This window comes from Neodiprion pinetum, chromosome 2 (assembly GCF_021155775.2).
Source record: "Neodiprion pinetum isolate iyNeoPine1 chromosome 2, iyNeoPine1.2, whole genome shotgun sequence".
Classification (NCBI taxonomy): domain Eukaryota; kingdom Metazoa; phylum Arthropoda; class Insecta; order Hymenoptera; family Diprionidae; genus Neodiprion; species Neodiprion pinetum.
This window is the reverse complement of record NC_060233.1, coordinates 30,014,038-30,038,626: the sequence shown is the minus strand read 5'-3', so window position 1 is coordinate 30,038,626 and position 24,589 is coordinate 30,014,038. Positions and strand designations below refer to the sequence as shown.

The 24,589-nt window shown below is 35.9% G+C and overlaps 5 protein-coding genes across 9 annotated transcripts; 2 read left to right on the top strand and 3 right to left on the bottom strand.

Moving 5' to 3' along the window:
• The first annotated feature begins 134 nt into the window (after window positions 1-134).
• On the top strand, window positions 135-1,441 carry LOC124213406 (uncharacterized). The gene is made up of 5 exons (XM_046614736.2): window positions 135-549; window positions 626-761; window positions 865-979; window positions 1,087-1,204; window positions 1,300-1,441. Exons 1-5 carry the CDS (start codon window positions 405-407, stop codon window positions 1,317-1,319), a joined length of 534 nt encoding a protein of 177 aa, XP_046470692.1. The 5' UTR covers window positions 135-404; the 3' UTR covers window positions 1,320-1,441.
• twy (twitchy) lies at window positions 1,081-6,311 on the bottom strand. 5 transcript variants are annotated; one of them, XM_046614717.2, is made up of 13 exons: window positions 5,837-6,311; window positions 4,749-5,386; window positions 4,126-4,674; window positions 3,679-3,893; window positions 3,400-3,562; window positions 2,969-3,260; window positions 2,669-2,901; window positions 2,444-2,587; window positions 2,204-2,368; window positions 1,924-2,111; window positions 1,697-1,841; window positions 1,505-1,606; window positions 1,081-1,401 (listed from the first exon to the last, which is right to left on the bottom strand). In XM_046614717.2, the coding sequence occupies exons 1-12, from the start codon at window positions 5,970-5,972 to the stop codon at window positions 1,520-1,522; spliced, it is 2,955 nt and encodes a 984-aa protein (XP_046470673.1). In that variant the 5' UTR covers window positions 5,973-6,311; the 3' UTR covers window positions 1,081-1,401; window positions 1,505-1,519. The 5 variants fall into 5 exon arrangements, with proteins under 5 accessions (XP_046470673.1, XP_046470676.1, XP_046470671.1 ...); XM_046614720.2 differs by having other exon boundaries at window positions 1,081-1,606; window positions 4,749-5,068; window positions 5,165-5,386; XM_046614715.2 differs by having other exon boundaries at window positions 1,081-1,606.
• LOC124213404 (transmembrane protein 64) lies at window positions 6,184-10,286 on the top strand. Its single transcript, XM_046614733.2, has 3 exons — window positions 6,184-7,174; window positions 7,447-7,608; window positions 8,039-10,286. The coding sequence occupies exons 1-3, from the start codon at window positions 6,638-6,640 to the stop codon at window positions 8,201-8,203; spliced, it is 864 nt and encodes a 287-aa protein (XP_046470689.1). The 5' UTR covers window positions 6,184-6,637; the 3' UTR covers window positions 8,204-10,286.
• Window positions 8,417-15,747, bottom strand: LOC124213401 (alanine--glyoxylate aminotransferase 2, mitochondrial). Its single transcript, XM_046614728.2, has 7 exons — window positions 14,644-15,747; window positions 14,363-14,547; window positions 13,966-14,278; window positions 13,424-13,627; window positions 13,028-13,342; window positions 12,435-12,686; window positions 8,417-12,337 (listed from the first exon to the last, which is right to left on the bottom strand). The coding sequence occupies exons 1-7, from the start codon at window positions 14,761-14,763 to the stop codon at window positions 12,200-12,202; spliced, it is 1,527 nt and encodes a 508-aa protein (XP_046470684.1). The 5' UTR covers window positions 14,764-15,747; the 3' UTR covers window positions 8,417-12,199.
• A 143-nt stretch (window positions 15,748-15,890) lies between these two features.
• Window positions 15,891-23,726, bottom strand: LOC124213397 (uncharacterized). The gene is made up of 8 exons (XM_046614714.2): window positions 23,275-23,726; window positions 21,213-22,887; window positions 20,893-21,127; window positions 20,676-20,785; window positions 20,352-20,598; window positions 20,071-20,275; window positions 19,478-19,679; window positions 15,891-19,388 (listed from the first exon to the last, which is right to left on the bottom strand). Exons 1-8 carry the CDS (start codon window positions 23,493-23,495, stop codon window positions 17,862-17,864), a joined length of 4,422 nt encoding a protein of 1,473 aa, XP_046470670.1. The 5' UTR covers window positions 23,496-23,726; the 3' UTR covers window positions 15,891-17,861.
• Between the last annotated feature and the right edge of the window lie 863 nt (window positions 23,727-24,589).

Here is a 24,589-nt window from a genome sequence, read left to right as displayed (position 1 = left end):
CTGGTCGTACTCAGTGCTCAGAACCTAGGGAAAACAAAAATTGGCCAGCCTGTCAGGCGTTTGTCATCTTATTTCAGTGCTTACAATTAGACCATAATGCTCGTAAGTTGGTCATGCCTGGGCTGAGTTCAGAAACCTTACCCGAGTGAACTCGGATATCATACTGTCTCTGTCTAATACATGAGATTAAACAAAGACACGACGATACTTGAGTCACTCGGGTAAGGTTTCTGAACTCAGCCCTGTGTTTATACCCGTGGTCTTAGTGACTTAGTAGGCCCGTGGTACCCGTGGTCATATGCTTCTTGGTCATATGTGAATTCAAATTTTGTTTGAAGTTTATAGGTTAAGATTGACCAGCGCGTGTCTTGATTATTATCGAATGATCGTTGAAAATAATATAAATGGAAGTCGCAGATCAAAATCCAGATTTAGTGATAAACTTGCTGTGCCGTCACCGAGAGTTAGAGAATGACAATGACTTGAATCGCGAGACTCTTATCAAGATTGAACAAAATGTAAAACTGAAGGAACTGCAAAGTTTACACGGTGATTATCCCGAGATAATGTGCCTATATCATGCGTTTGAACTTGCAATAAATGAATGACATTTCGTATGTTACAGACAGACAGCTCCAAATCAAAGAGAATATTAATAAAAATTTAAAAAGTATTGTTATGCAGAAGCATGGATTGCAAAAAGTCATTGATGGCTCAAAAGACAATGCACCTAAGTTGCCAGTTACGTATAAATATAAACAGTCAGTAAATCTACTATATTTTACATTAATACTGTATTGAATATTATTAAGTAACTCTAAACCTGTCACAATACAGCTTCTACTTGTTCACTCAATTTTCTAGAGAAGCTATCAACTTCGTATCTGACGCCATTAATTTTGTCAACAAATTTTCGGAAATTCAAAAATCTATTGAGCCAGAAAATGAAGTAGACGTAAACCAAATGTATAAGAAAATTGTAAGTCATATATCTTTGTTTATATCTAATGAAATAGCATTTCTGCTTGTCAAAATAGTATTTTACATGCAAAATTGACTTTGTGTTACATCTGTATTTTCACTTAGAACACATATGGTGAGTCTGTGAATCAAGAATTGAGCCGGTGTAAAATTCGCGTTGATCAAGTAGGAACATTTAGGGAGAACACGGAAATAATAACAAACCACTGCCTTCTCCCTTGCGGTGAGTGTTATTACTACCATGCTTTAAAGACACTGAACGGTTTATACAGCTTATAATCAGGTCGGACACAAGCAAAATATTTTAATGCATTTCAGATGAGGATCCAGGCTTGTAGATGAAGAAAGATTGAAAGTGTGATGCTGCATAATTACATAATTTTACAACAGTTTTTTATACTTTTATAACAACTTGGCCAACTGTAACAAATGGATAATACATGATTATATCTTATTGAAATGTTGACTCGTCAAAGCAAAACCTATAATTATTAGGATTCTTATAGATTTTGTATTTATTCACCTATTGACCAATATTTTACACAGTTCCTAGACAGTCATCGGTCACGTCTAGCTCGTTATCCAAGCCTAACTTTAATAGCACCAAACGTGGATCTACGATGTCCTGAAAATGAGACGTATCATATATGTGAAGACATTTCTCCATATACAATTTGAACGAAGACAAATACTAATTGCCTTTTTTGTATATTACCTTAAAATGCGTTGTAATTATTTGGGAATCATGAAAATTGTTGAATTGCAAGGCATATTGAGAGTGCTGTTCAGTATGGAACTCTGACCCGCCTGTATCTTTCTCAGGTTTCTCTGGTTGATTCATCCTCAATGCCAATCTTTCTCTAACAAGGAAACAATATAAGTTTTTATCAATTGATAATGACTCAAAAACAAGAACGTGAGAAGCCAAAATGCAAGCACTACATTTTTTCTAGCCCCAAAATCCGTATATACCGTGCCAAAGCTAATTTCTCAGCTGCAAGTTTGTTTTCTCTTTGTGCCAATGCTTCTGATTGCATTTGTAGCTGACCAAAGTATGCCTTGTGCTGTTCATCAAGATGGTGAGCTTCTTTCAATGCTCTAAGACCTTCTTCTCGTTTTTCTAAAGCTGACTGGAAAGCAAATATAGAATACATTATTACACCATTAAGTTACCAAGCGGTTCTACATATCACAAGCAATTAAGTATAGTCCAGTTTATAACCTGAGTCAAATCTTCGAGTTCTCTGGCACGGAGTGTTAAAGCATTTTCTTTTTCCTTGATCTTCTGTTTTTCTATCTGAAGTTCGTTTAGCCTCTCTCTCCATTTCTGCCTTTCTCGGTTGGCCAAATTAGTGGCATCACGTGCTGTGCAAAGAGTAGCCTCAAGCTGCCAGAGTTAAGCAAAATATCTTTATTACTGTACAATTTGCACATGTAATAAGTAATAAATATCGATACCTACCTCAGCTTTGGTTACATCGTCGTTGTCGAATTTTAATCTCTGAATTGTTTCTAGTCTTGCTCTCTCTGTTGCGATGCTATTCCGTTCTTCAGAGAGTTGCTTAATCTGGCGCTCCTGTTCTCTGATCCATGTTTCTTTCATTACCTTTGAATCAAGAAAAATGTTATCACCGTACTGGTGGAAATACATGTAGATATATTTTCTTGATACACTTGGATGACTTACTTGTATATGATTGCGCTCCCACTGAATATGCTGGTCCAGCAACTCTCTGTCCCGAATAAGTGTTTCCTCTCTACTTTTAAGTCTGTTTTCAGCCTCTAAATTTTCCTCAGTATGTCTATCAAATTCAGATATCAAACGTACAGTTCCACCATCCAAATGCCGCAGGGCTTCAGCCAAGTCCTTACGATCTACTTCTAGAGCTTCATGTTGTTTCTTTAAATGCTCTTTCAAATCTAAAATATTAATAATCCAGGTCAATATTAGCGATACATTGAAGTGTCTAGGTCACTCGATCTGTACCTTTTATTTCGTCAATATGCTGCTTTAGAATATATTCCTTGGCTTTGTTACTTTCATCCATACTATTTTCGAGTTTAATTTTCAACTCCTCAATCTCGCTAATTGTATTTTTCATGACTTCCAGTGTGTCACTAAGAGTTGCAGTCTGAATGGTGGCACTATTTATAGTTTGTTGTTCAATCTCTTTGGCCTTACTGATGTTTTGAATAGTTTCTATATACTCATTTTGTACCAGCTGTATATTACGATGTTGCTGGTTTCTTATTTCTTGTATTTGTTTTATGTGTTCCATCTGTAAAAATTCACGTAATTCGTTAAAATTTTACAAAAAGCACAATTACTATTACATTTATTATTACATAAGTGACAATAAGTGGTGTAAAAAAATATTAGTCACAAGTCCAAATTTTTATGTGAGATTAGCATTGTACCTTAAGGTTTTCTAATTCCTCACCATGTGCTATTTTCAGACTTTCTTGCTCTTCTTTCATCTTCTGTATTTTAGCCCCATAATCAGCTTCTGCCGATTCTACATCCTGGCGCAAGCGCTTCTCTAATCTCACTGATCCTTGATTCATTATTTCTATTTGCCGCCTGGAAGTAAAGAACAACCAAAGTGATAAATGTGTGGTTGATTTAAATTATGACATACAGCATTATCAGCTTGCTAAAATTATTTGGAAAAATTTTGTGATGATGAAATTACTTACATATAAGACTCTTCAATTATTCTGATTTCTTTTGAGTGCTGATCTTTTAATTTATCAATAATATTTTCAAAGTCAAGTTTCTCGGTTTCTAATTTACGAATAATTACTTCTAATGTGTTCTGATCTTTTTTGTTTTCATCACTGCCTTTATTTAAATCGTTGTTCTGAATCGTTGGTGGCATGAAGGGGACAGAAATAGGTTGTGCTAACAATGCCTGAAATAAAAATAGGTATGATATGTATGTATGTACATCATGCGAAATGTAAATATAACACTTGAAGCAATTATTTGGCTGTTGAAGGTTGTAGATAAAGTTACATAATTTTTTGCGAAATTCATTTTTCTAAAAAATGGACACAGTGTTTTCATTCGTTTTTTATTTCGTGAAAGAGTTAAATTTTGTATTTCAAAACAAAAAGAACAGAAAAGGAAATAATAATGTGTACCTGAAGGTGGCTATTTATACGATCTTGCTGTGCCTTCATTTGTGCCTCAAGCAATTCTTGTCGGTCAATTTGACGTTTTATGAGTAGACTAAACTGTTTCTCTTGATCATTAAGCCTTCCTCTTTGGCTTTCAATCATCTTATTTAACTGCTCACTTTGTCGAGACAACGTCACTGCTGTCCTCAACTCATGCTCCTGTTGTTGCAGGGATAACATTGTTGCCTGCTGATCAAATTGAATGCCAGTCATCAACGACAAATGTCCAGGATAATTTTGTAAATGATCCAAGCTTGATTGAGCTGGAAGATCTTCAGGATTCTCAACTCCTTGATCGCGTGATGTGTCTAATGCGTGAGCAGTATTCAAAGTTTTGTCCCCAGACTTCGTTATGGCCGGCGTAACGTTTTTGCTAAACTTTTTCGAACCACCTAGCCACTCAGGTAAATCATCGGATGGTAACTCTGGATTGCTTTTAACAGATTCACCAACTATCGTTCTAGCATCCTTTAGTCCAGAGGATGATGGGTAATCCAATTTCGATGCGGTTACCTGACATAGTGATGGGTGAATGAAATTGTAAGTCATTCCACAATGCAGATCTTACTAATCTATGCTGTGCCTACCTCGGTATTCTGTACTGTAGATGTCTCGGATGCCAAAGTTGGGGAAGAAAACATCCCGAGAGGATCTATAATCCCGCCAGAGCTTCTCCTACTTCTGCGAGATTCTCTGGGAGCAGAAAGGGTAGGCGCATATCCTATGGAATTTGGTTTTGACAACTGCTCAGACTTTTTTTGAATCTCTGATATATCTAATCCGGCAACAGTCGTATCTTTAAGTGGAACCTTATCCTTCGCTCTGTTACCAAACAGATCCTCCATCAGATATGATTTTTTCGACTTGTCCCCAGCTTTACCAGATCTATCAGTAGTGCTGGTTGCTACTGCATTATTGGTAAGTATATTACTTCGTGGAAGGGGGATAGCTTTGCGTATCTCCTGAGTAATTTCAGTTGAAATTGATGGTCCACTCTGATCACCTGACTTTGCTGATAATTTGTCAGCTGCTGCTACTACATTGTCGACTGATGAAATTAACTTCGGTTGAGATTTGTTTTGGTGAGTGTTTGATTCCAAAGCATCATTTCCTTTTATACCAAATAAATCTGACATGATACTTCCTTTTATATTGGCACCAGTATTGGGCTGGGAGTCTTCCTCCTCTGAGAGCAGATCCCCCAATGGATCATCTTCATTAAAGTCTGTAAATGGAATATAATCAAGAAATACTTTTTATGAAGTCATACATGTTGCTATTTTTACTATCCACAATACACATCTTGAATGAAATCATAATAATGGATGAGACATTATTAGCAACACAACCAAACTACGCTACCTTTAATTAAGATTTATCAAGGGAATGACATGTGTCTAGTCAACTGGAATGCTAATTGATTAATTATGCAATAATTATGCAACAAGAACTGTTATTTGTTTCAGTATAATTAAATTAAATTAAACTATGAAAGGTTGCATATCTTTAGCTCTCCGATACATAATAATTAAACAACATAGGTTAATTGAAATACGTTCCATTCATTGTCCAAATTACATCTGTAAAAAATTAATCGTTGTGGATGAACAACTACTATAAGACAAACAATTTTTCTACACGAAAATAATACGTAAATTAAAAGTTAAAAGCGAACCATGAAACACAACTTTCTTCTTTATACCAGAAGTGGCTTGTGTGTTAGATTTCGAAATTTTTGGTCCAGCAGAAGAATTTTTCCTCCTTAATAACGTCCCAAATAAATCGTCCTCCAGGTCGTCCAGGGCATCCATTTTCGGTGAGACGTCTACGTCTGATGCAGACACACGTTTGTTCGGCCGTTTCAACTTAGCTCAAAACTCCGAGCCCGGCAGGTCCGCCGTCTGACAGCTCAATCCCAATGTATGACATGACGTGTTGTGTTGTACTCAGCGTCTCTTACAGGTTTCCATGACAACCGTGATGTTGCCCTTTCCCCCACGCCCTTCCTTCGCTTGTTTGATGCCCATCAGCTGGTATCATACAACAGCAATCGGTGTTTGCGTATTCGCGGCAGGCGTGTGTGTGGGTGGAGTTGGTATCCCCTCTGATCGAATGAATCGTTAGCTATACCTCATTTAATTGTTTAAACCGTACATACATAAAACCTGAACAATGCAGAGCCCGTTTTCGAGGTTAGACCATTCTATCTGACGTCTTCATCCTCCAAGAATAAGTTACAATACAAATCATTGCTGCAATGGCGAACCGCGGAGTTACGAAAGAGTTACTTTACTCGCACAAGGAAACAGTAAATATTACAGTCAAAGACATTTAGTATTGAATTTAAATACGTGTCAAGTTACCGGCTAGACCTCGAACAAATTTCACATCAACTAAATAAAGGTGCAATCAAAGTGAACAAATATAAATAGACAAGCAAACGATAAATAAGTAGTAAGAGGAAAACCCAGTTAAGATGGATGTAATTAGCATTGAAAGTGGTGACAGTGGAGTAAGAACGTTTAAAAACTCGCACAGCAATACGATACGTTGCAATTGCTTGAACTCAAATTCTCTGTGCTACATACTAATCACAGTTGCGACGCTAGCTTTTCTTGGAGCAATAGTTTTCATATGTCGCGACTATATAAAAATACTGCTCTATTGGATAGAACACCAAAACCCTTGGCTTGTCACGATTATTTTCATTGGCCTGTTCACTATTGTCTCATTTCCCATAGTCATCGGCTACTTGTTTCTAATAGTCGCCAGTGGCTACTTGTTCGGCATTATAAAAGGCATAACTATGGTTATACTGGCAGCAAATTTAGGCATAGCCATTGCCCACGGCACACTAGGTGCGTTGTCTTCAAGGCTGCCGATCGGAGCTCTACTCCAGAGCGACACAGCGAGAGCAATCCTACGAGTAATATCGGGCCCTCAGGCATTTAAAGTTGTCCTTTTTGCCCGGCTCACGCCAATTCCATTTGGCCTTCAAAACACCATATTTGCGGTAAGCCCAAGTCCGATAAAGGTAAAGCCTTATAAATTGCTCAGATCATCACAACTCACATTTCGGTTACTCAAGATAAGACTGACATGTTAAGTCTATGCTTGCTTGACTGATCGACCCATAACATCAATCCATTGGGACGTGCAGCAATTTTAATGAAGTTCAGAATAAATTGTGATTCTCTTCTAAAATTATTTATATTTAGTGGTTTAGTTTAACAAATGGTGATATTGCGATTACTACCTTTCACTATTCCATAAACTTTTTTCCAGGTAAGCAATATTACCGGGTTTCAATATCACCTAGCTAGTGCGCTTGGCCTACTTCCTGCTCAGTTGATAAATGTTTATTTGGGAAGTAGTTTAAGATCTATGCAGGATGTGCTTGAGGATAGATCCACTGCAGCCACAGGATACACAGTATTTTGCTTCCAGGTAATGACCATGTTTTCTTTTCTTTACGAACATCTTTTTATCCCAGTTTACACAGTCTATTGTATTCAAAGGTATATGGGAAAGTAAAAAAGAGAGGAGTGCTTTTCAAGCAGTTAAGTGTCCATTGTTGACAACTTTTTTTAACTTGAACAGCTGAGTAGTAATTTTAAATTGAATCATGTCAAAGTTGGGACCTGTGTTTTGCTCTTTAACTATCTAACTGCTCTGATGAATACACATAAAATCTGTTGTTCTGTCAACCTTCAACATTAATAAAATCCAATTGAGATTTGCTGTATTGAAATTCCAGCACAATGAAATACTTGCAACATTTGGCAACTTTTTTAACTCAACTGATACAAAGTTCTATTTTATATGACTAAAAACTAAAATTTTAAATAAAATTTTATATCCATTACTTATTTCTTAGATTCTCATTGGTGTTTCGCTGATGGTTTACATAGTACAGAAGGCACGCCGAGAATTACAATTAGCATTGCTGGAAGCTGACCTGGCATCAATGGCTGATACTCCGCATTTTCTTCTTGAAACTCTTCCAGATTCAAAAATGGTTCTATCCAATTTCATCGCTTAATCATAAAAGTCAAGTACTATTTCAAGGTAATTTTAAATCTGCCAAGTTTTCATAATTTACAGATTGCATTACTTTCAAAATAGGTAATCTCTTCCATTTTGGAGAAATATTTGAAATCTTACAATATGTATGCCACATACATGCTGTCATAAGATATTATAGTAAGAGAACTTTTGTTTTATGTACAAATGTCTTACGATTTTTTGGAAAACATTATGTACATATTGTTACTGCATAAGCATTTAGCTCGTAACAAAGTCAGTACGAGAAAATCAACGTAACTTGCACTGTCCTTGAAAATGAAAATAAGTAGAAATGTCATAACGTGATATCTGTATTATACAGAATAAAGATTTTACAGAATTAATATAGGAACAGTGGTTAGGTAGGTAATGGTGGATATTTAGAATGGAAACACAAGTGATTAACAATGATAATAATCTAAGATTCTGAACAAACGAGATTCTAACGCAATGGCAAAAGCTTTCAGGATTTTGAGTTCATTACATATTCAGATACCGATCATTGAACAACAAAAGCCATGTCATCAGAGCCGATAAATAAGGTAACAATCACATTTTACAAATAATTTTTAAGTGCAATACCCAATAAAATATGAAAACGTAAATGAATTTTTTGGCGACATGATCTCCAAATTCTCAAAGCATGTTCTACAAATATTTCTAAAATATGTGCCAAACTTTACTGATGGTGTAAATGGGCGTTTGTTAATCGACAATTTTCTATACACCGACTGATGAAATAGCTAAACTCCCAATTTACATTACACAGGTGTAACATAAATTTATTGATTTATGGTTTTTTTTTTGTTGTCATGTTATACATATTGGTCCAAAAGAAATGAATTTGCATTTACTAACGCTTTTTCTTCATTTATAAATTCCTTATTTCGATCTCTTCACCATTTGCTATATATATTATGTAAATACTGTTTATTCAAATGCTTATGAGTCTGTGAAAAGACACAGGTTTTTTGTCACATTGAAGTGATCAAAATAATTCAACAGTAATTAAGTAATTACCGGAACCAGTATCAAAATAAATAGTGATATATCATAACCCGGCAATATTTGCAGGATTGGATCTCTCTTGAGCATATACTATGACTAATTCGCAGTTTTATGACAGATGTTAATATAATTTACAGGATACATTTATACTATTGAGGCGAAATCTTATCTTATACCCATTACATTATCGTTTAGTATACATCATAAGTGACACCGTAAAAATAGTTTTGGTATATTAATTGGACTTGCAATAGTTTTCCCTCATTAGTTACAAACTTTCGCTATTATGTGTAGTATTCTATGGTGTCAGCGTTATTTTTTCAGACATGCATATTTGAAATTATTTTATAATAAAAAATATGTATTTGATTGGTTACACACGATTAAATTCTCTTGTACATACAGTTCAAGCAATAAATATAATGAATCAAAAGTTGATCACTGTTTGTACTTTTTGATCGTGGAATCTATTATATTTTGATTGCTAAACAACTTCATCTTGAAAAACAATTTGTATAAGAGATAGAAAGATTATGCTGATTATTATTTATAGCAGTAATATATGGATTAGCTGTATGTATGATTATTGAAGAAGGATCGAGACCCTTGAAGAAAAATAGGATCCGGTAGCAATAATTATTTTTCAATGAATGTGGTGCAACTCTGTCAAATTGAGAGGGTATTCTAGTCTAGAGGCTTAAATTATGGATGGTTTTTCGGGTTTGTTAATATAAAAAATTTGCATATTTACCATTCATTTTTTACATTTTTATTGATGCTGCAAGAACTAATCAAAAAAAATTTGCTTAAAAAAAATAAATATTAAAAAAGTAATGGGCCTCTAAATATATGACCATGAACAAAAAACGGGTTGCAGCAGTTGACGTGATTTCAGTGCTCTCATTCATCCGAAAGAGAAATGAAAACAATTTTCTTGATCAATAAGAATGTCATGACTGGGACCAAAGAGAAAAAAAAAAATTAGAGAAATGCCGACTGTCTGAAGGGAAATTTAATTTTGCACTGTATTTTTTTAAGTTTTCTATTTTTTAGACATAGTAATAATAATAATTTGGTTATTTTTGAAGTCCAGGCTATAGAGAGATATATATTGAAGGTCCATACTAAATTTGAAGTCGGTGGATTTAACAGAACTCGTGATTTTGTGACAATCAGGTTGAAAAATGTAGTTTCGAAATAAACGTATTTAAAGTTAATGCGTTTAAAATTTTGACCTTGGTTTTCACGTTCCTTTTTGTATCAGATGAAATGGAAATTTTCCTTACCCTTAATCGGCGATTCCTCGAGCATCCAAGAGGCCTTACGCCGCATTCGTAACTTTCTCATAGGCTGATCTTTCTAGCCTTGAACTTGGCTCTATTGAAGCATACACCATGCATTGTTTCACTCAAGTGCTCATAACCTTCTCAAATTTTGTAAATCCCTCATTGGCTTTGGGCCAAAATATGCTTAAAAGAGGTAGCTACAATAATATGCAAAAAAATATCAATTTTCTGAAAATTTATAGACTAGAAAACCCTATTAAATTTTATGTGTCTTCTTATAACCATATTGTTTTAGTGAAATGATGATTTTATGCATTTTCAAAAGTTGTGATATCTCTGAATTTACACATACTTATTCCAACATTTTGGGCTTCCAAAAAGTCTTATTTTTGACTATTCGTTCAGTTTTTCAGATTAGAAATTGACATGATATAATAAAAAAGTAAAAATCTCCCAATGATCAGATTTAGTTTGTTCTCTGAGTCGATAAAAAAAAAAAGAAAATCCAATATACAGTTGTATGATCACAGTAAATAGCATACGCGTTAATGTATTAATAAGTTTTAAATAATTGCTTGTACTCGATTCATCTGTTGTCAATATAAAATACGTATTTCTGATCTACACATTTACATATGTGTAGATTTTCTCACTAAAAAAAAGGAAAATCATTAGCATAGGTATATATTATTGTTGAGATAAAAAAATATATATTTTCTCGTGGAAACGGATTCAAAAGTTTCGTATAGGTATAGAAATACGCCTTATAAAATTTGAGCTTTTAATATTAGCATTAAGAGGTTGTGCATCGCACTTTTCTATTTTCCATAAAAATTATTTAACCTTAAATAACTTTTAAAACAGTATCATAAAATGATAAAAAGCCTTTTTTGTAGAGCGTTCAATTCTCTATAAAAATATGTCTGTGAATTTTTTGTCCTACGCATGTTAGCTAGTTATAAAAATCAGAAAGAGCAAAAACCACTTTTCCTGTGTTATTCTTATGAGCTCTTAATATTAATATTAAGAGCTCAAATTTTATAAAGCGTTTTTTTAGACCTAAATGAAAATTAACCTGATTCCAAGAAAAAAATTTTTTTTTTCAACACCCTAATATACATATACGGTAGGTCTGCTTTCGTAGCGTCAATTTCGAAACCCACTAATGAAATATGTACATTATTTAAATTGCAACGCTTGAGCAGTAACTATGCAAATCAATTGGAATATACAATGGATTTTATGTATATATAATATACGTATCACATGTAGCATATTTGTTAACTGTCAGGTTTAGTATGAGTAAAATATTTTCACTGTGGTGGATATTCGAAACATAAAACGTTCACTCACAGTTAAATTTAATCAAATAATTATTTATTTTTAAAAAGTTATAAAATGCCTTTCTCGGCAAATTAATTGATAATTGAAATGTGTATTGTGTTTTCAGTGTTACCCAAATTGTACGTATATATGCTTATGAAATAATAAAATATTTTGTTACTAATCTTATTTTTTACTGTCTTTTTCAATGTTAATGTAAATATTGAGCAGGTAGAATTTTTTATAAAAGATACAGCAAAGTAATACAAATCTGATTAATTAGTTTCTAGGATGAAAAATTATTTTAAAAAAATTAAAGAACCACATAAAATAATTTTGCATAACCAGTGTGATTATCATATACCGTTACAAAATACATACTCATTATTTTGCCAATTTTGAAGTTTAGATTTCTTAATTGCTCGATTTATTACCTCAACTGTGAAATCTGCGTCCGCTTTTGTGATGCACATTGGGGGTTTTATTCTCAGTACCTATAAAAATGCAGGTCATTCGAATAATTTTCACAATAAAATTCATTTCCTTTCCTATGAAAGTGAAATGTGAATTAAAAGAAATAATGTAACTCACATTCGCGTAAAGTCCACCTTTCCCAACAAGCACACCCATATCTTTAATATCTTCAAATAAATTGAGCATTTGGGGACCTGGCAGTGGCTTTCTAGTTTCTGGATTGCAAATTAATTCGACGCCAATCATCAAACCTTTCCCCCTTACATCTCCAATTATCGAGGGATGATCCAATTGTAAAGCCCCCAATCTTTCGATCAAATAAGTCCCCACTTGCAGCGCGTTTTCTTGGAGTTTTTCTTCGGCAATGACCTATGACATGCAGAAAAAAAAACGATGAGCTTACCTTAAGTAGATGACACTTACTTTGGATCCCTTTAAAACAGGCTTGAACTTTGTTTGTTTCGAATAAACAAATGAATCAATCATTTTGGAGGTCAAGCGAAATAACAACTGCATTTTCTTCGCTCCCATTCAAGGCCTGCATAACCCGGATACAGACTTTCAGACCTTGTGAACTCGGATGTGAATAATACATTCGAATAGGCCTAAACTGCTTAAATTTGTAATTAAAATAAATCCATTATGCTTCAGGCAAGTTGATTACTAACACATAATATCACAATGGAATTCAGTTGTGAATTTATACTGACATTTAATACTGCGGATCCTATGGCGCAGGCCACTGGATTACCACCAAAAGTGTTGAAGTGAAGAGCTTTCTTCAGACTGCTGGCAATTTCTGGTTTAGTAACGACTGCGCCCATAGGAAAACCATTTCCTATACCCTTTCCCATGGTTACAATATCGGGTTGAACCCCATGACCTTCGAATCCCCAGAAATTTCCTCCTGTCCGACCAAATCCAGTTTGCACTTCATCGGCAATGCAGATACCACCATGGTGATGGATGAGATCGTAAGCTTTACGCAAGTATGTTCTAGGATATTGCACAGTTCCACCAATACCCTTTAACCCACAATGCAATTAGGTTTATAGCGGCAGTAGTGCTTTGTATGTGTATAGCTACATTATTACAATAATTCTCACCTGTATACTCTCTGCTATGAAAGCAGCAACTCGCCCGTTATTTGGAAGGCTGAATCTGAAAATATCTTCTAACTTTTCAAGGTATTTATCAGAGGCAGCGCAATTTCCATCATCACATTCGCATTTTCTCTGACCAGGTGCAAGTGGGCTATCCCGACACCTTGATCCACCCCAAGGACCACGATAGACATCAGGGTTTGTGACCTATAACAAAAAGATATCAAACACATCATGAAAATAATTTGCTTTTCATATGAATGATTATCAACTAATACTATGCTGCAGAAAGCTGGAGCGTTAATTGGAATGTGCAAATGGAGAAACTGCCTGCTTATTGAACAATTGAAAGTAATTTGATTATATCATTAACAGCAGAAAGCACACTAACATTAGGGTTTGTAACGCTGCTAATGTGCCCCATGTTAACTATAACTAACTTACCGCTCACAGTATTTGGATATGCAGCAAAGAAATTGGGATTATTCTCAATATATTATAAAGTCCAAACGGGAATCTGAATCCAAACTGGAAAAGGTACCAACATGGATGTATCCAGCAGGTGGAGGCACGGGATATCTCCAGGTTGACATTGCGGTAGAGGCTGCTGCTGCTTGGCTACCACCATGATAGGAATTTTTCAAGGAAATGATGTCATAAGCACCGGTGTGAAGACGAGCCATCAGAAAGGCGAGCTCCGTTGCTTCAGAGCCACTGTTGACCAAGTAAACAACTGACAAGTCTTCCGGGAGTTTTTCCACCAATTTTGTCACATACTCGTGTAAGCGAGGCTGCATATAAATCGGTGTCGTGTGTCCAAGGCATCTCATTTGATGCGACGCCGCAGATACCACTTTTCTGTTTCCAAAAGTTAACTCGTTAACTCCCAATGTGATAAAAGTGATTTTAATACTTAAGTAGGAATCAGTGAAGGTAACTTACGGATGACAATGTCCGATAGAGACTGTAGCTACACCAGCAAACATATCAAGATATCTCTTCCCCTCATGGTCCCAGAGCCACTGACCATATCCTTCGTACATCATGAGCGGTTTCTTGTAGAAAGGAACCTGACAGGGTGCAACATGGGAGGAAATTACCTTCTTCACAACATCATAGCTTTCACCCTGCGGAATGGAATAGTAATTCATTAATATCACATTCGTATCTGTGGGCAACTCTCTAAATTTGATAAGCTAATACAAAGGTTTAGGTGACTTTACATGGTACACAGAAGGTTGATGATCACATGCTGGCATTTCTGGTATTCGTGAAGAGCTCAGTCTGCGAATGTGAATCCATTGCGATGTACGCCAATCTATAAAAATTCTTCTAGCAATCATAATTACTAATGTTCCGTGGACCTGCAACAACTTAAAACATCAAATATTTGCTTCCCGTAATCAGATGAGCTCCGTCTTAACTAAAAGCCACTTTCGAACTAGAGTACTTGTTGACAAGTCAAGCAGTTAGGTCATTACCCATAATCTGTATGTGCATACTGTAGACTGGCATTAAGCTTCAAACCAGACTTGGAAAGGTCATTAATGTTAACTGCTGCATAATTGTGCATCAGACCATTTACGTACGAAAGTGTCAAGACCTTCTATTGTATTACAGGCACAAGTGTAAAATACGTATACCTTATAAGAGGTCATATTAATCGAGGTAAACGAGTTAGTACACGTATACTGATAATTTGTATCTACAATAGATAAATAATAACGTGTTCAAGAATTGAGACCAAAATTAGTGACGTACTGAACGTTGATAGTTAGCAGTTTATTATTTCCTTTTTGAGAATAAATTTTTTGCTTTTTTGTTTACCAAGCTTACATTCGCACATGCTCGAAAATTGTTTCGATTCTTTTTGCACATAAATTGAAAATTAAATCTGTACAAAAATATGTTAGTTTCGAGATAGTTAGATTACAATAAATTATCTGTCAATAATATATCATAAGATAATCACTGAACGATTCGATACGTAGGTCAAATTTATGTTTGCTGCATATAATATCCAGAGGTTCAATTTTTTGATAGCTTATTTCTTGCGAGTATGGAATTTATATTTGTTCCATTCTTATAATTTATCCAAATTAGAGTAATAATCAATGTTTTCATTGATTACAGAATAAAAACCGTACAAAAAAAATTTTCATTAAGGCAAACATAAGACGAAAAATCAAAATAATTAGATGCTTAATAAAATGATTGATGATATTAGACGTGTTGTCTTGCTGAACTTTCATTGAATATGGTTTTTAAAAAAGCGGTATTTTAGGCTTTTATGAGATACACCATCTCTCTTATCTTAATCGAACTGATCATTTCACATTAAGAAATACTATTATTGGGAGGAATAAGATTTTTTTTCTGTATAATCATCATAATGTAAGGTTTATCAATATTTTCTTTTGTATATGTCTTAAAATTATCAATCCTGATATAAATATATCCTGTGCCACACTTTGTACTCGTAAACATTATTCATTTGAGTGTTTTTTTTTTTGTATTTGTGTTTTTTTCTAGAAGTAATATCTTAAATTTTCACTCTTTAATTAATCTAATGTTATATGCACAATATACAGATTACAATTGATTAAATAAGATTCACATACTGCTATTAGATAAATTAACAAATAAATAATATCACACTTGAGAGAATTCATGGAGTTATCCTTAAAGTAATAGATGTCTAGATATACTAAAAGTATATCCATAACATTATTATAAAATCACAAAATCATATCACAATGGTATAGGTAGGTATGTTTAGTAGAATGCTAATGGTTATATACAAAACAGTGAAAAATAAAATTTAACAATTTCCAATACTGGTCCTGACAATCATAAAATAACAGCATATTTTTAAACAAGGTGTATAAGGGTGATATTTTTACACTGATTCTAAAAGTTACAGAATAACTCCATTGGTAATTAAGAAACATAGTAATAACAGATGCCTTGCAATATAATTTGGCACACACGTTACAATATTTTAAATCTTTGGTGTTGACAGATAAGAATCAATGGGTAATGAGACGAAGAGAATTCGCTTCAATAAATATCATTTCTACAAATAAGTACAATTAAGTTGGCAGAAATGTAGATTCTCGAAATCTTATATAAACTGGATCCTAACTGCGAATAATTGCAACAAATGAAATATTTAGAATTCAGTTCTAATTTCTACTAATAAAACTAGTAGCTCGACCCCAGAATATCAATTCTACCATATTGCAAATTTTAGAAGAGAGCATTCAAAATTTGAGTAAGAAAATGAAAGAATATAATATTTACTTACTCAAATACCATTTCTATTAATGGTAAATAATTTAAATAGCGAATAACTATAATTGACGGTATTTTGATAATTTTATGTACTTCCATTGAGTGAGTTATATTAACTATTGATGGGGCAGTGATCAAAGGTAAATGGATTACTTGATAGAATTTGCACAAGTTCCTCTGATGTGAACAATTTTTGGATTCTTTCTAGAGTTACTGAAACCAAATTAGTGTCACTCACCAATTATTGCCTTAAATTATTTTCTTTGGTAGTAAGCAGAAAATGTGAAAAATAGAAACCTCACTTGTAAATTTGTGTATAGAAGTTTTCGAAGGGTTTGAACTTCAGTTAAAATCATGCAAATATTTGTATCAACCTTAGACCTATTTTATCTAGTAATTAATGTACTGTTATACACTAAAAGTTACCTACGCACTGCCGTAAAACGTTCTGAATGCTTATAATTAATACAAATTACTAAACTTCAAAACTCCTGTCATGTATTGAAAAATTGCATCAATTATAACTTTGACTAGAAGAAATTTCAACATGGAATTTACAACCATGGAAAAATTATAAATAGATTAGACTCGTAATCTAATAAAATTTACATGTGTACTTGTTAACTCCAGACAGCCGTGTATATCAAGATTACATATTCTAAATAGAAGAATATATGCTAAAAGCTAGATAACAACTTTTTTCAACTGGTTATCAAGTGTATCAATCTAAACGTATCACTGACCGTATCATACGTTACAAATTGTGAGGCGCAGTTACTGCAAACTACTTTTTGCACGACGTTTACAATTTTTGAAGTAGAGATTTAATATAGATTCACTGTAACTAATATTACAAACCAGAAGTCTACAAGTGCTTCAAACATTGATCCGGGGTTAAGGATCATATCTGATTACAATATTTTTATATTCATCGGAATAAGATTCTGTTGCCTCGTTTCATATGTAGTGAAAGTAATTCTGTAAATTGAAAAAGATCCTAATGATCTTAATGGAAATTATCACAATGTCTTTCGAAATGGTCTTCATTTTGTATTAATTCAATAATCATCGCGATTTCTTAAATACTGAGTTTTTTCTCCAAAAATAACTACTTGATTTTGAAAGCGTAATAAAAAAGATTTAAAAATCAATAATATCCAGAGTAATGATGATATCCGGGTCTTGGTGGATGATACGGGGCTGGACTAACGGGGTAAGTTGGATTGTATCCAGGGGGTGGAGGTGGTGGCGACATAATTCGGCCATCTATCGTATCAGGCACAACATGCGAGTTCGAAACACTCGATGGTTGAGGGCTAGTGAGCAATCTTGTTCCAGTTCCATGCAAGTGATGAGACCTAGACAGACTCAAGTCTACACTGTGTCGTCCACCTGGAGTTAAATCTAGACTAACTACTCTGAGAACATCATTATGTGGATAAGATGGTGGCGGAGGGGGTGGGGACATCGAGTAGCCTCCCGTTCTGCTGAGATCAACGCTCTGTCTTTCAGTAATTTCGTAAAGATGATGGTGGTAACGAACATTTTGTACCTGAGCACCAAAACTGTGGTGAAATCCTCGAGCCGACATGTCCAACCCCTGCAGTTCACTGCTGTTTAGTACAAGGGGCTCAAAATTGGTTCTCTCTCTTCCGAAGTCTGATTCTATTGTGTCATATTTATAAGAAGTGGATAGATCCAATTGTAGAGGATCCTTTTCTTTAACGGATAGACTCAAATTTTGAGCTACGGAATCACCTTCATCGCTCGATAAATTATCTGTGGGAACTTGGTGATGATGCACGTCCTGGTATCTTGGATTTGGTGTTGCAGCTGGTGACACTAAGTCTTGGACATGAATATAATTGTTTGGGGACGTTACTCGCGGCAAATCTTCATGGTGTAAATACTGTTCCATGTTGTGAGTCCTTGCGTTCATATAATCCACAGGTCTATGCAAATGATAATCCATGTGTAAATGGCTCGGTGGTGTATGACGATTGTCTGGAGTTGGGGTAGGCGACATGAGCTCTTGTTGCTGAATGTAAGAATCCAAATGAGTATCTGGAGATCTCTGAGGCATAGGCGAATGTAAGTGCGTTGAAATTGAATATAGATTGGTATCTCTGTCATTATCTTCTAATATTGGACTAGAAACAGCTCCGATATCTCTTTCTGCTGCATCAAGTGCTGCTTCTACCAGCAAGCTAGCATTCGAGCTTTCCGTTCGCCTATATACATTCAATCCTAGTTTAGACTCATCGATCAGGGTTTGTGTTATTTTCCCCTCTTCTTTCCTGTCTTCAAATTCGTAAACGTCTTGTGGGGCAGACGAAGACTGAAGCTGAGCTGGTATTTCCGAAGTCGTCGGCGTGTTGAATTCACCCATCCATTTTTTACTCCCTTTACTTTGCAGCCTTGCGGTTGTATACAAATCCGTTTCGGGTCGAATATTTTCAACATTTGATTCTATGCTGTCTACTATATGCAGTGTACTGGACTGGGGTGAGGATGGCTGATGATTATCATGCTCGAACTCATCCTTTGCTGGTGGATCATCTTCATTGTTTTGATACTCAACAGATTCGGGTTGTGTAAGTTTTATTGGTACTTCTGCTTTCGAGCTACTTTCTGAGCTGCATTCATCTAATGACGGCAAACTGTTGCTGTTATCCTAAATGAAAAAATACAAATACTTTCACTGCTTGCTTTGAAAGTCCCTTGACCAGCATCTGCATATGCACAGTATCTGAGAAACTTTACCTGGGAACTTTGTCGGCTTAATCTGGGCGTCTTTCCTCGGCCCGTGTCTTCTATAAGACCTCCACTATATGCGTCAAATGTATATGCGACAGAGCGTTCAATCTTGGGCATCATTTCTTCAGTCAGCCCATGTACTTTCTTGTAATGAAATTGTAAACACTGTTTAGTGGTGAAAGCAGCTTTACAACTATTTTCTTTGCACCTGAAAATTGAACCGAAAATAGCAGTCATTTTACCGGACTAGAATGTATGGTGTATTGATCGTGAAAATAGTAAAAACTGGTGGCCAGTCTAAATCTCCCTGAATATATTCGCCCCGAACAAAACCTCCCCAATAACATTTCCAGTATAAAATACCCTCGGTTAAAATCGACCCTGTCAAAAAAAAATATATATATATATAAAATAAATTAAATTAAATTAAATTAAATCAAAATGTTCGAATAAATTCTGCAGGAAGGACTTTATCCAAGGGAGTTTTTTCAACGAGGATTTCTACAGAGGGGATTTTGTTCGAGGATTGGGCCTAGAGCCGTAAAAAATTTGATTAAGCAAACAATCGATATAGCATTGCAGTTGATAAATTAACATACTTAAAAGGCTTGACGCCACTGTGGGTCAGCATGTGGATCTTAAGATTACTCTTGTTCTGAAACATCTTTCCGCAACGATCACAAGTAGCTGCACCAATAACGTCTTTGTGATGGACCTCTTTCATATGACGCTGCAGAGCTGCTCGCGATCCGAGTAGTTTTAAACACAATTTGCACTGAAATTCTCTAAGCACTTCCGACATATCTGCACAGAGCAGAAAATGAATGAGATTTAGAGACAATACAAAATAAAACTTCATAACACTTGGAAATAATCCTACCACTGTGCATCCTTTTGATGTGTACTTTCAATTTCTGTGGCTGGCAGAATTTCCGGCCGCAAAAATCGCAAAGTGGCCTTGCTCTCTGCGGGTTTTGGGAACACCCATATGTTCGATGCATTTCTAAGTAATTGAGTCTCAAGAAAAATTTTTTACAATATTGGCATTGGTAAGCTCCACGACCTGCATGTAGCTCGGCCGCATGTTTCATTATGTTATCTTTTCCCAAAACAGCAGCTCCACAAACCTGATTAAAATATGATTTTGTGAAAGTCACTACATAGCAAACTTTTTGACACAATATTCAAACAGATTTCTTTTTACCTTGCAGTGATATTTTCTTATCGTAAGGCTGTAATTGGTATCATGAAAGATGCAGCAATGCAGCCGATAGTAAATAGGATGAGCAAAGTTCAGATTACAACCTCCGCAATCTGCATATAATATAGAAATTTATACATTATTGCATGAAAATTTCTATATTATTTGTGTAAATTATTCCAAGTATAGTAAGTCACAGTGGAGATATGGTGTTACTTACTAGTTTTGTCCATTTTATTTTTCCGCGTCCAAGCAGACGATTGAGAATCAGCCCAGTAGGTCAATTCCGTCCCAGGAGAAATATTCTGCGTAGTGATCAAATGAAGCTCTCCTTCTTTGCCCACAACAATAACACTTCTTTCTTCCTTGGTATCTGCTGGCCTCATATATCGAACCCAATTACTCCTCAATGGGTCTGTAGTACTGATATACGAGGTCTTACCATTGTGCTCCATCTGCAAGAAAGCAGAATAAAACTCAGTGAGGAATAAGCTGAGAAAACTGACTATGCGGGTAAAAAGAAAGTTAAAGTTTTTTAACCTCCCAAATATGTCTCATTGAGAAGTCATCAGGTATGTCCATTTCTTTAACTGGTATACCAACAAGAGGTCCAAGTCTGGAATACATTGGTAGTCGACTCTTAGCGTAAACCCCAAGCCCATGGTCGTGACTGGTTACTTTCAGTTCTAAACACTCTGGCAGGGAGTCTCTGGCATAGATTGGTCTATCTTTGTCAAAGATCAGCTGCTTTTCTTCACTTTCTACTTTTATCCTCTGTTTAGATTGCTCCGAGTTCATTTGGTCGTCATCAGATTCAAAACCATCATCAGGTGGTTTGTCATAGCCTTCAGACATCGGATCTTTGCAGCAGACTGTCTTCTGAACTTCTGGATTATCCACATGCTTATTTAACCAATTAGCATATGTGGTAGAATCTAAAATGGTATACTGAGGCTTGAGCAATGGGCAGGCGTCCTGTAAATGCCGACTGTTACACTCTTGACAAAGCTTTATTTTTATTGCTACTCTCTGCGGTTCAGTCAAAGAGATTTCCGAGTTATTTTCCATCAGTATGCTTTCAGGGACGACTGGAGTTGCATCTTCTATAACAGATATGGGCATGACACTTTTATCAGGAACAATAATTCCATTTTGAGGGGCCTTGCGAACATCGTGGTGTTTCTTATTCTTATGCTCGCCTGTGTGTTTGTGTTTTCTTTTACGATGCTTATGCACATGTTCATCTGTGACATCATCCGATACACTTTTTATATCTTTACAATCTCGATCAGCTTCATACCTAATTCTTTTTCTTTTCTTTCTCAACTTTCGCTCATCTGGAATATTATCCACCTTTGATAGTTGAGGTGTATTATCGTCACCAACTTTGTCACCAGTCATATCTGTGTCTGAATTATTCAATTCTTCAGACTTTTTCATCCTGCTCAAATCTTGTATGGCTTCTTTGAACCCAATTACAGTTTTTCGTTTACTTGTGCTTACAGCTGGTAGCTTTTCACCTTCATCATTTGCAATTTGACTACCCTCATTCTTCTCAACTTTTAAAACTGCATCATCAGCAACTCCTGTCTCTTTGCACGAAATTTCTTTGTCCTCAGGAGCATTGTCAAAACCGTTTACAGTCCCCTGTACACATTCAGCAAGTCTAACTTTATCTACATCTTCAGTCTTTGGCTTGTCTACATCTACGTGCAATTCAGGTTCTTCGGCTTTTCCAGAGTTCCCCTTGTGACTAGCGGAGCTGTCTGTGTCATTGTCGCTAATTCTTTTCTCTCTTTTTTCGATGGAGTCTTCATGACTCTTGTGATGCGTCACAAGCTCAGGTGCCACACATCCTTCTTCTAATTCTACCGCAGTATTATCCGATACTTTCAAATGTTTCCTCTTCCTACGCTTGACTTTATGGTGTTTGGTTTTACTTTTGTGGTGTTTATTCCTGGAGCTCCTTCTAACATGTACTTTGCTCAAGCTTTCCAAGGTTTCCGATTCTGCTTCAGCCTCTGGTACTTTGTCAGTTTTTGGCACAGATGACTGTGCCTCTGGCACTGGCAGCAGCAACTGCTTGCGAGGACTTCGACGCAACGGCTCTTCACCTTCGTCAGCCTCGTTTTCCACGGCAACAGATTTAGGTCTGTTTCCTTCATCTTCACAATCTGCTTTCCAGTCTAATCCATTCTGACATCTTTTGTTTAGCCTTAGAAAAGCGAAGATTGATGTCAGTAGTGAATAAATAAAATTTCAATGATTAACTAAACAAGGTTTATGCTTTTCATTCATATAAACAGGACAAATATCATTTAGCACAACACAGTGTGCACCGATTCTGAGTCGATTGGGATATTGGGATAATCGTGCCGGTACATAATACTGATTTGTTCAATGAAAGAAAATAGTATCCTGCAGTAGATGGCAAGAAATATGGGGATTCGGGGAATCCCCGTTTGACGTTTCGCCGCCAGCCATTGCTTTCGCACTGAAAGCAACGGCCGGAGTGACAGCTATCCCTGTAACGCAACGAGGGTTAGATGCCGTGAAGGATTGACATTGAAGGGCACTGGAATAGTGACAATTTTCTACGTACCTCTGCGCCGATTCACCTAAATCCAACAAATGTCCGGCTAGGTCCTCGTCAGTGCCAAGTCGGAGACGTTTTTTTAGTTGGATCCATCGTTTCCCGTTGACAACACCGATGTGTATACTTCGATAATGTTTATTCTCGGCCGGAGGCGCCCGCACCGTTGGTCGAACGTGAGAACGTTTTGTTCCTGATTCTATCGCATGCCTCGTACTGTTTTTGGGCATAACTACATCCTAGTCCATAAGGATTAAAGCCAAAAAAGTTAAGGACGCGCACCGATATCAACCTATCCTCTTTATGCCATGGGATGTCCTACACCACCACCACAACCACCTTCATCACCGACGCCCACTGTCTTGCCTTGCGACCGTCCACGCGTTCTGATGTATCGATCGGGCACGAGGCACGAGCAAAGGCTGCGAGGCGACCCTTGTGCAGAACGCTCTCTGGCGGCAAGCGAAGTGCCTTCGATATCCATCAATATCTGTGTTTATTTTTATTATTATCATTTTATTATTGCCACGGCATTGTGTATTCTGTACAATGCAGCGCATGAAGTGCAGACGATTTTTCGTTTTCAGGAACGAGTGGAATCCATTCTGAGAAAAAAACTGTCGATGATCCTATGTTAAACATGTTCCAACTGCTTTGGTGTTTTCTTGGACGCCATGTTTAATTTGGATATTGAGATACGAGGATTTCAAAAATGTTTGAATCAAGACCGCAACCGTGTTATTCCACTCAAATCACAGCACCTTATGCTAATAAGCTTCCTTACTTCACGCAGTATATGGCTCTACTGCATTCAGAATAAATTAAGGTGTAAAAATAATTGAAACATCCGCTGAAACATGAGCTATCATGCACTTTTGGCGAAAAATATTTCACACATATTCGTTATCTCACTTTACGATAACTCTAAAGCATTCCAAACTAATTGATCGGTGGAATCTCATTCGACACTTGCTGTTGTCTGTGTTAAAAAAAAAGAGACTAATGCATCGAAATAAAATTTATCAACGGGGAAAGTGTGCTTGCAAAAAATATGTATATTGAATACCCTGACCTAACCTCAGATCAACTTTTGGCGAAGATTTAAATATTTTGACGCATAATTTCGTTTGAAAAGAATTTGCGTGGACTTTGACGAAAAATAACCGGTCTTTACAATTGAATTGTCGGGATTTTGATAAATTCCCAAACAATAAATCCGCCTAATGGTTTAAAAGAATATTATGTCCAAATACCCCATTGGAAGTCCGGTTTCGGGCTCCCTGCAGAGCTGGTAGGCGGCAAATTTTGGTACACAGTAGGCGTG

Coding starts and splice junctions, on each gene's coding strand:
- LOC124213406 (XM_046614736.2), top strand. CDS start 405: ATGGAAGTCGCAGATCAAAATCCAGATTTAGTGATAAACTTGCTGTGC. Junction 762..864: donor GTTACGTATAAATATAAACA/GTCAGTAAATCT, acceptor TCAATTTTCTAG/AGAAGCTATCAACTTCGTAT. Junction 980..1,086: donor ACCAAATGTATAAGAAAATT/GTAAGTCATATA, acceptor ATTTTCACTTAG/AACACATATGGTGAGTCTGT.
- twy (XM_046614715.2), bottom strand. CDS start 5,972: ATGGATGCCCTGGACGACCTGGAGGACGATTTATTTGGGACGTTATTA. Junction 5,387..5,836: donor GAAGAAAGTTGTGTTTCATG/GTTCGCTTTTAA, acceptor TTCCATTTACAG/ACTTTAATGAAGATGATCCA. Junction 4,675..4,748: donor CTACAGTACAGAATACCGAG/GTAGGCACAGCA, acceptor TCACTATGTCAG/GTAACCGCATCGAAATTGGA.
- LOC124213404 (XM_046614733.2), top strand. CDS start 6,638: ATGGATGTAATTAGCATTGAAAGTGGTGACAGTGGAGTAAGAACGTTT. Junction 7,175..7,446: donor TTCAAAACACCATATTTGCG/GTAAGCCCAAGT, acceptor ACTTTTTTCCAG/GTAAGCAATATTACCGGGTT. Junction 7,609..8,038: donor ACACAGTATTTTGCTTCCAG/GTAATGACCATG, acceptor CTTATTTCTTAG/ATTCTCATTGGTGTTTCGCT.
- LOC124213401 (XM_046614728.2), bottom strand. CDS start 14,763: ATGATTGCTAGAAGAATTTTTATAGATTGGCGTACATCGCAATGGATT. Junction 14,279..14,362: donor TCTATCGGACATTGTCATCC/GTAAGTTACCTT, acceptor TTTTGGAAACAG/AAAAGTGGTATCTGCGGCGT. Junction 13,628..13,965: donor CACCTGCTGGATACATCCAT/GTTGGTACCTTT, acceptor TTTTTGTTATAG/GTCACAAACCCTGATGTCTA.
- LOC124213397 (XM_046614714.2), bottom strand. CDS start 23,495: ATGCCCAAAAACAGTACGAGGCATGCGATAGAATCAGGAACAAAACGT. Junction 19,680..20,070: donor AGTGGCGTCAAGCCTTTTAA/GTATGTTAATTT, acceptor TTCAATTTTCAG/GTGCAAAGAAAATAGTTGTA. Junction 19,389..19,477: donor TAAGCCGACAAAGTTCCCAG/GTAAAGTTTCTC, acceptor TTTTTCATTTAG/GATAACAGCAACAGTTTGCC.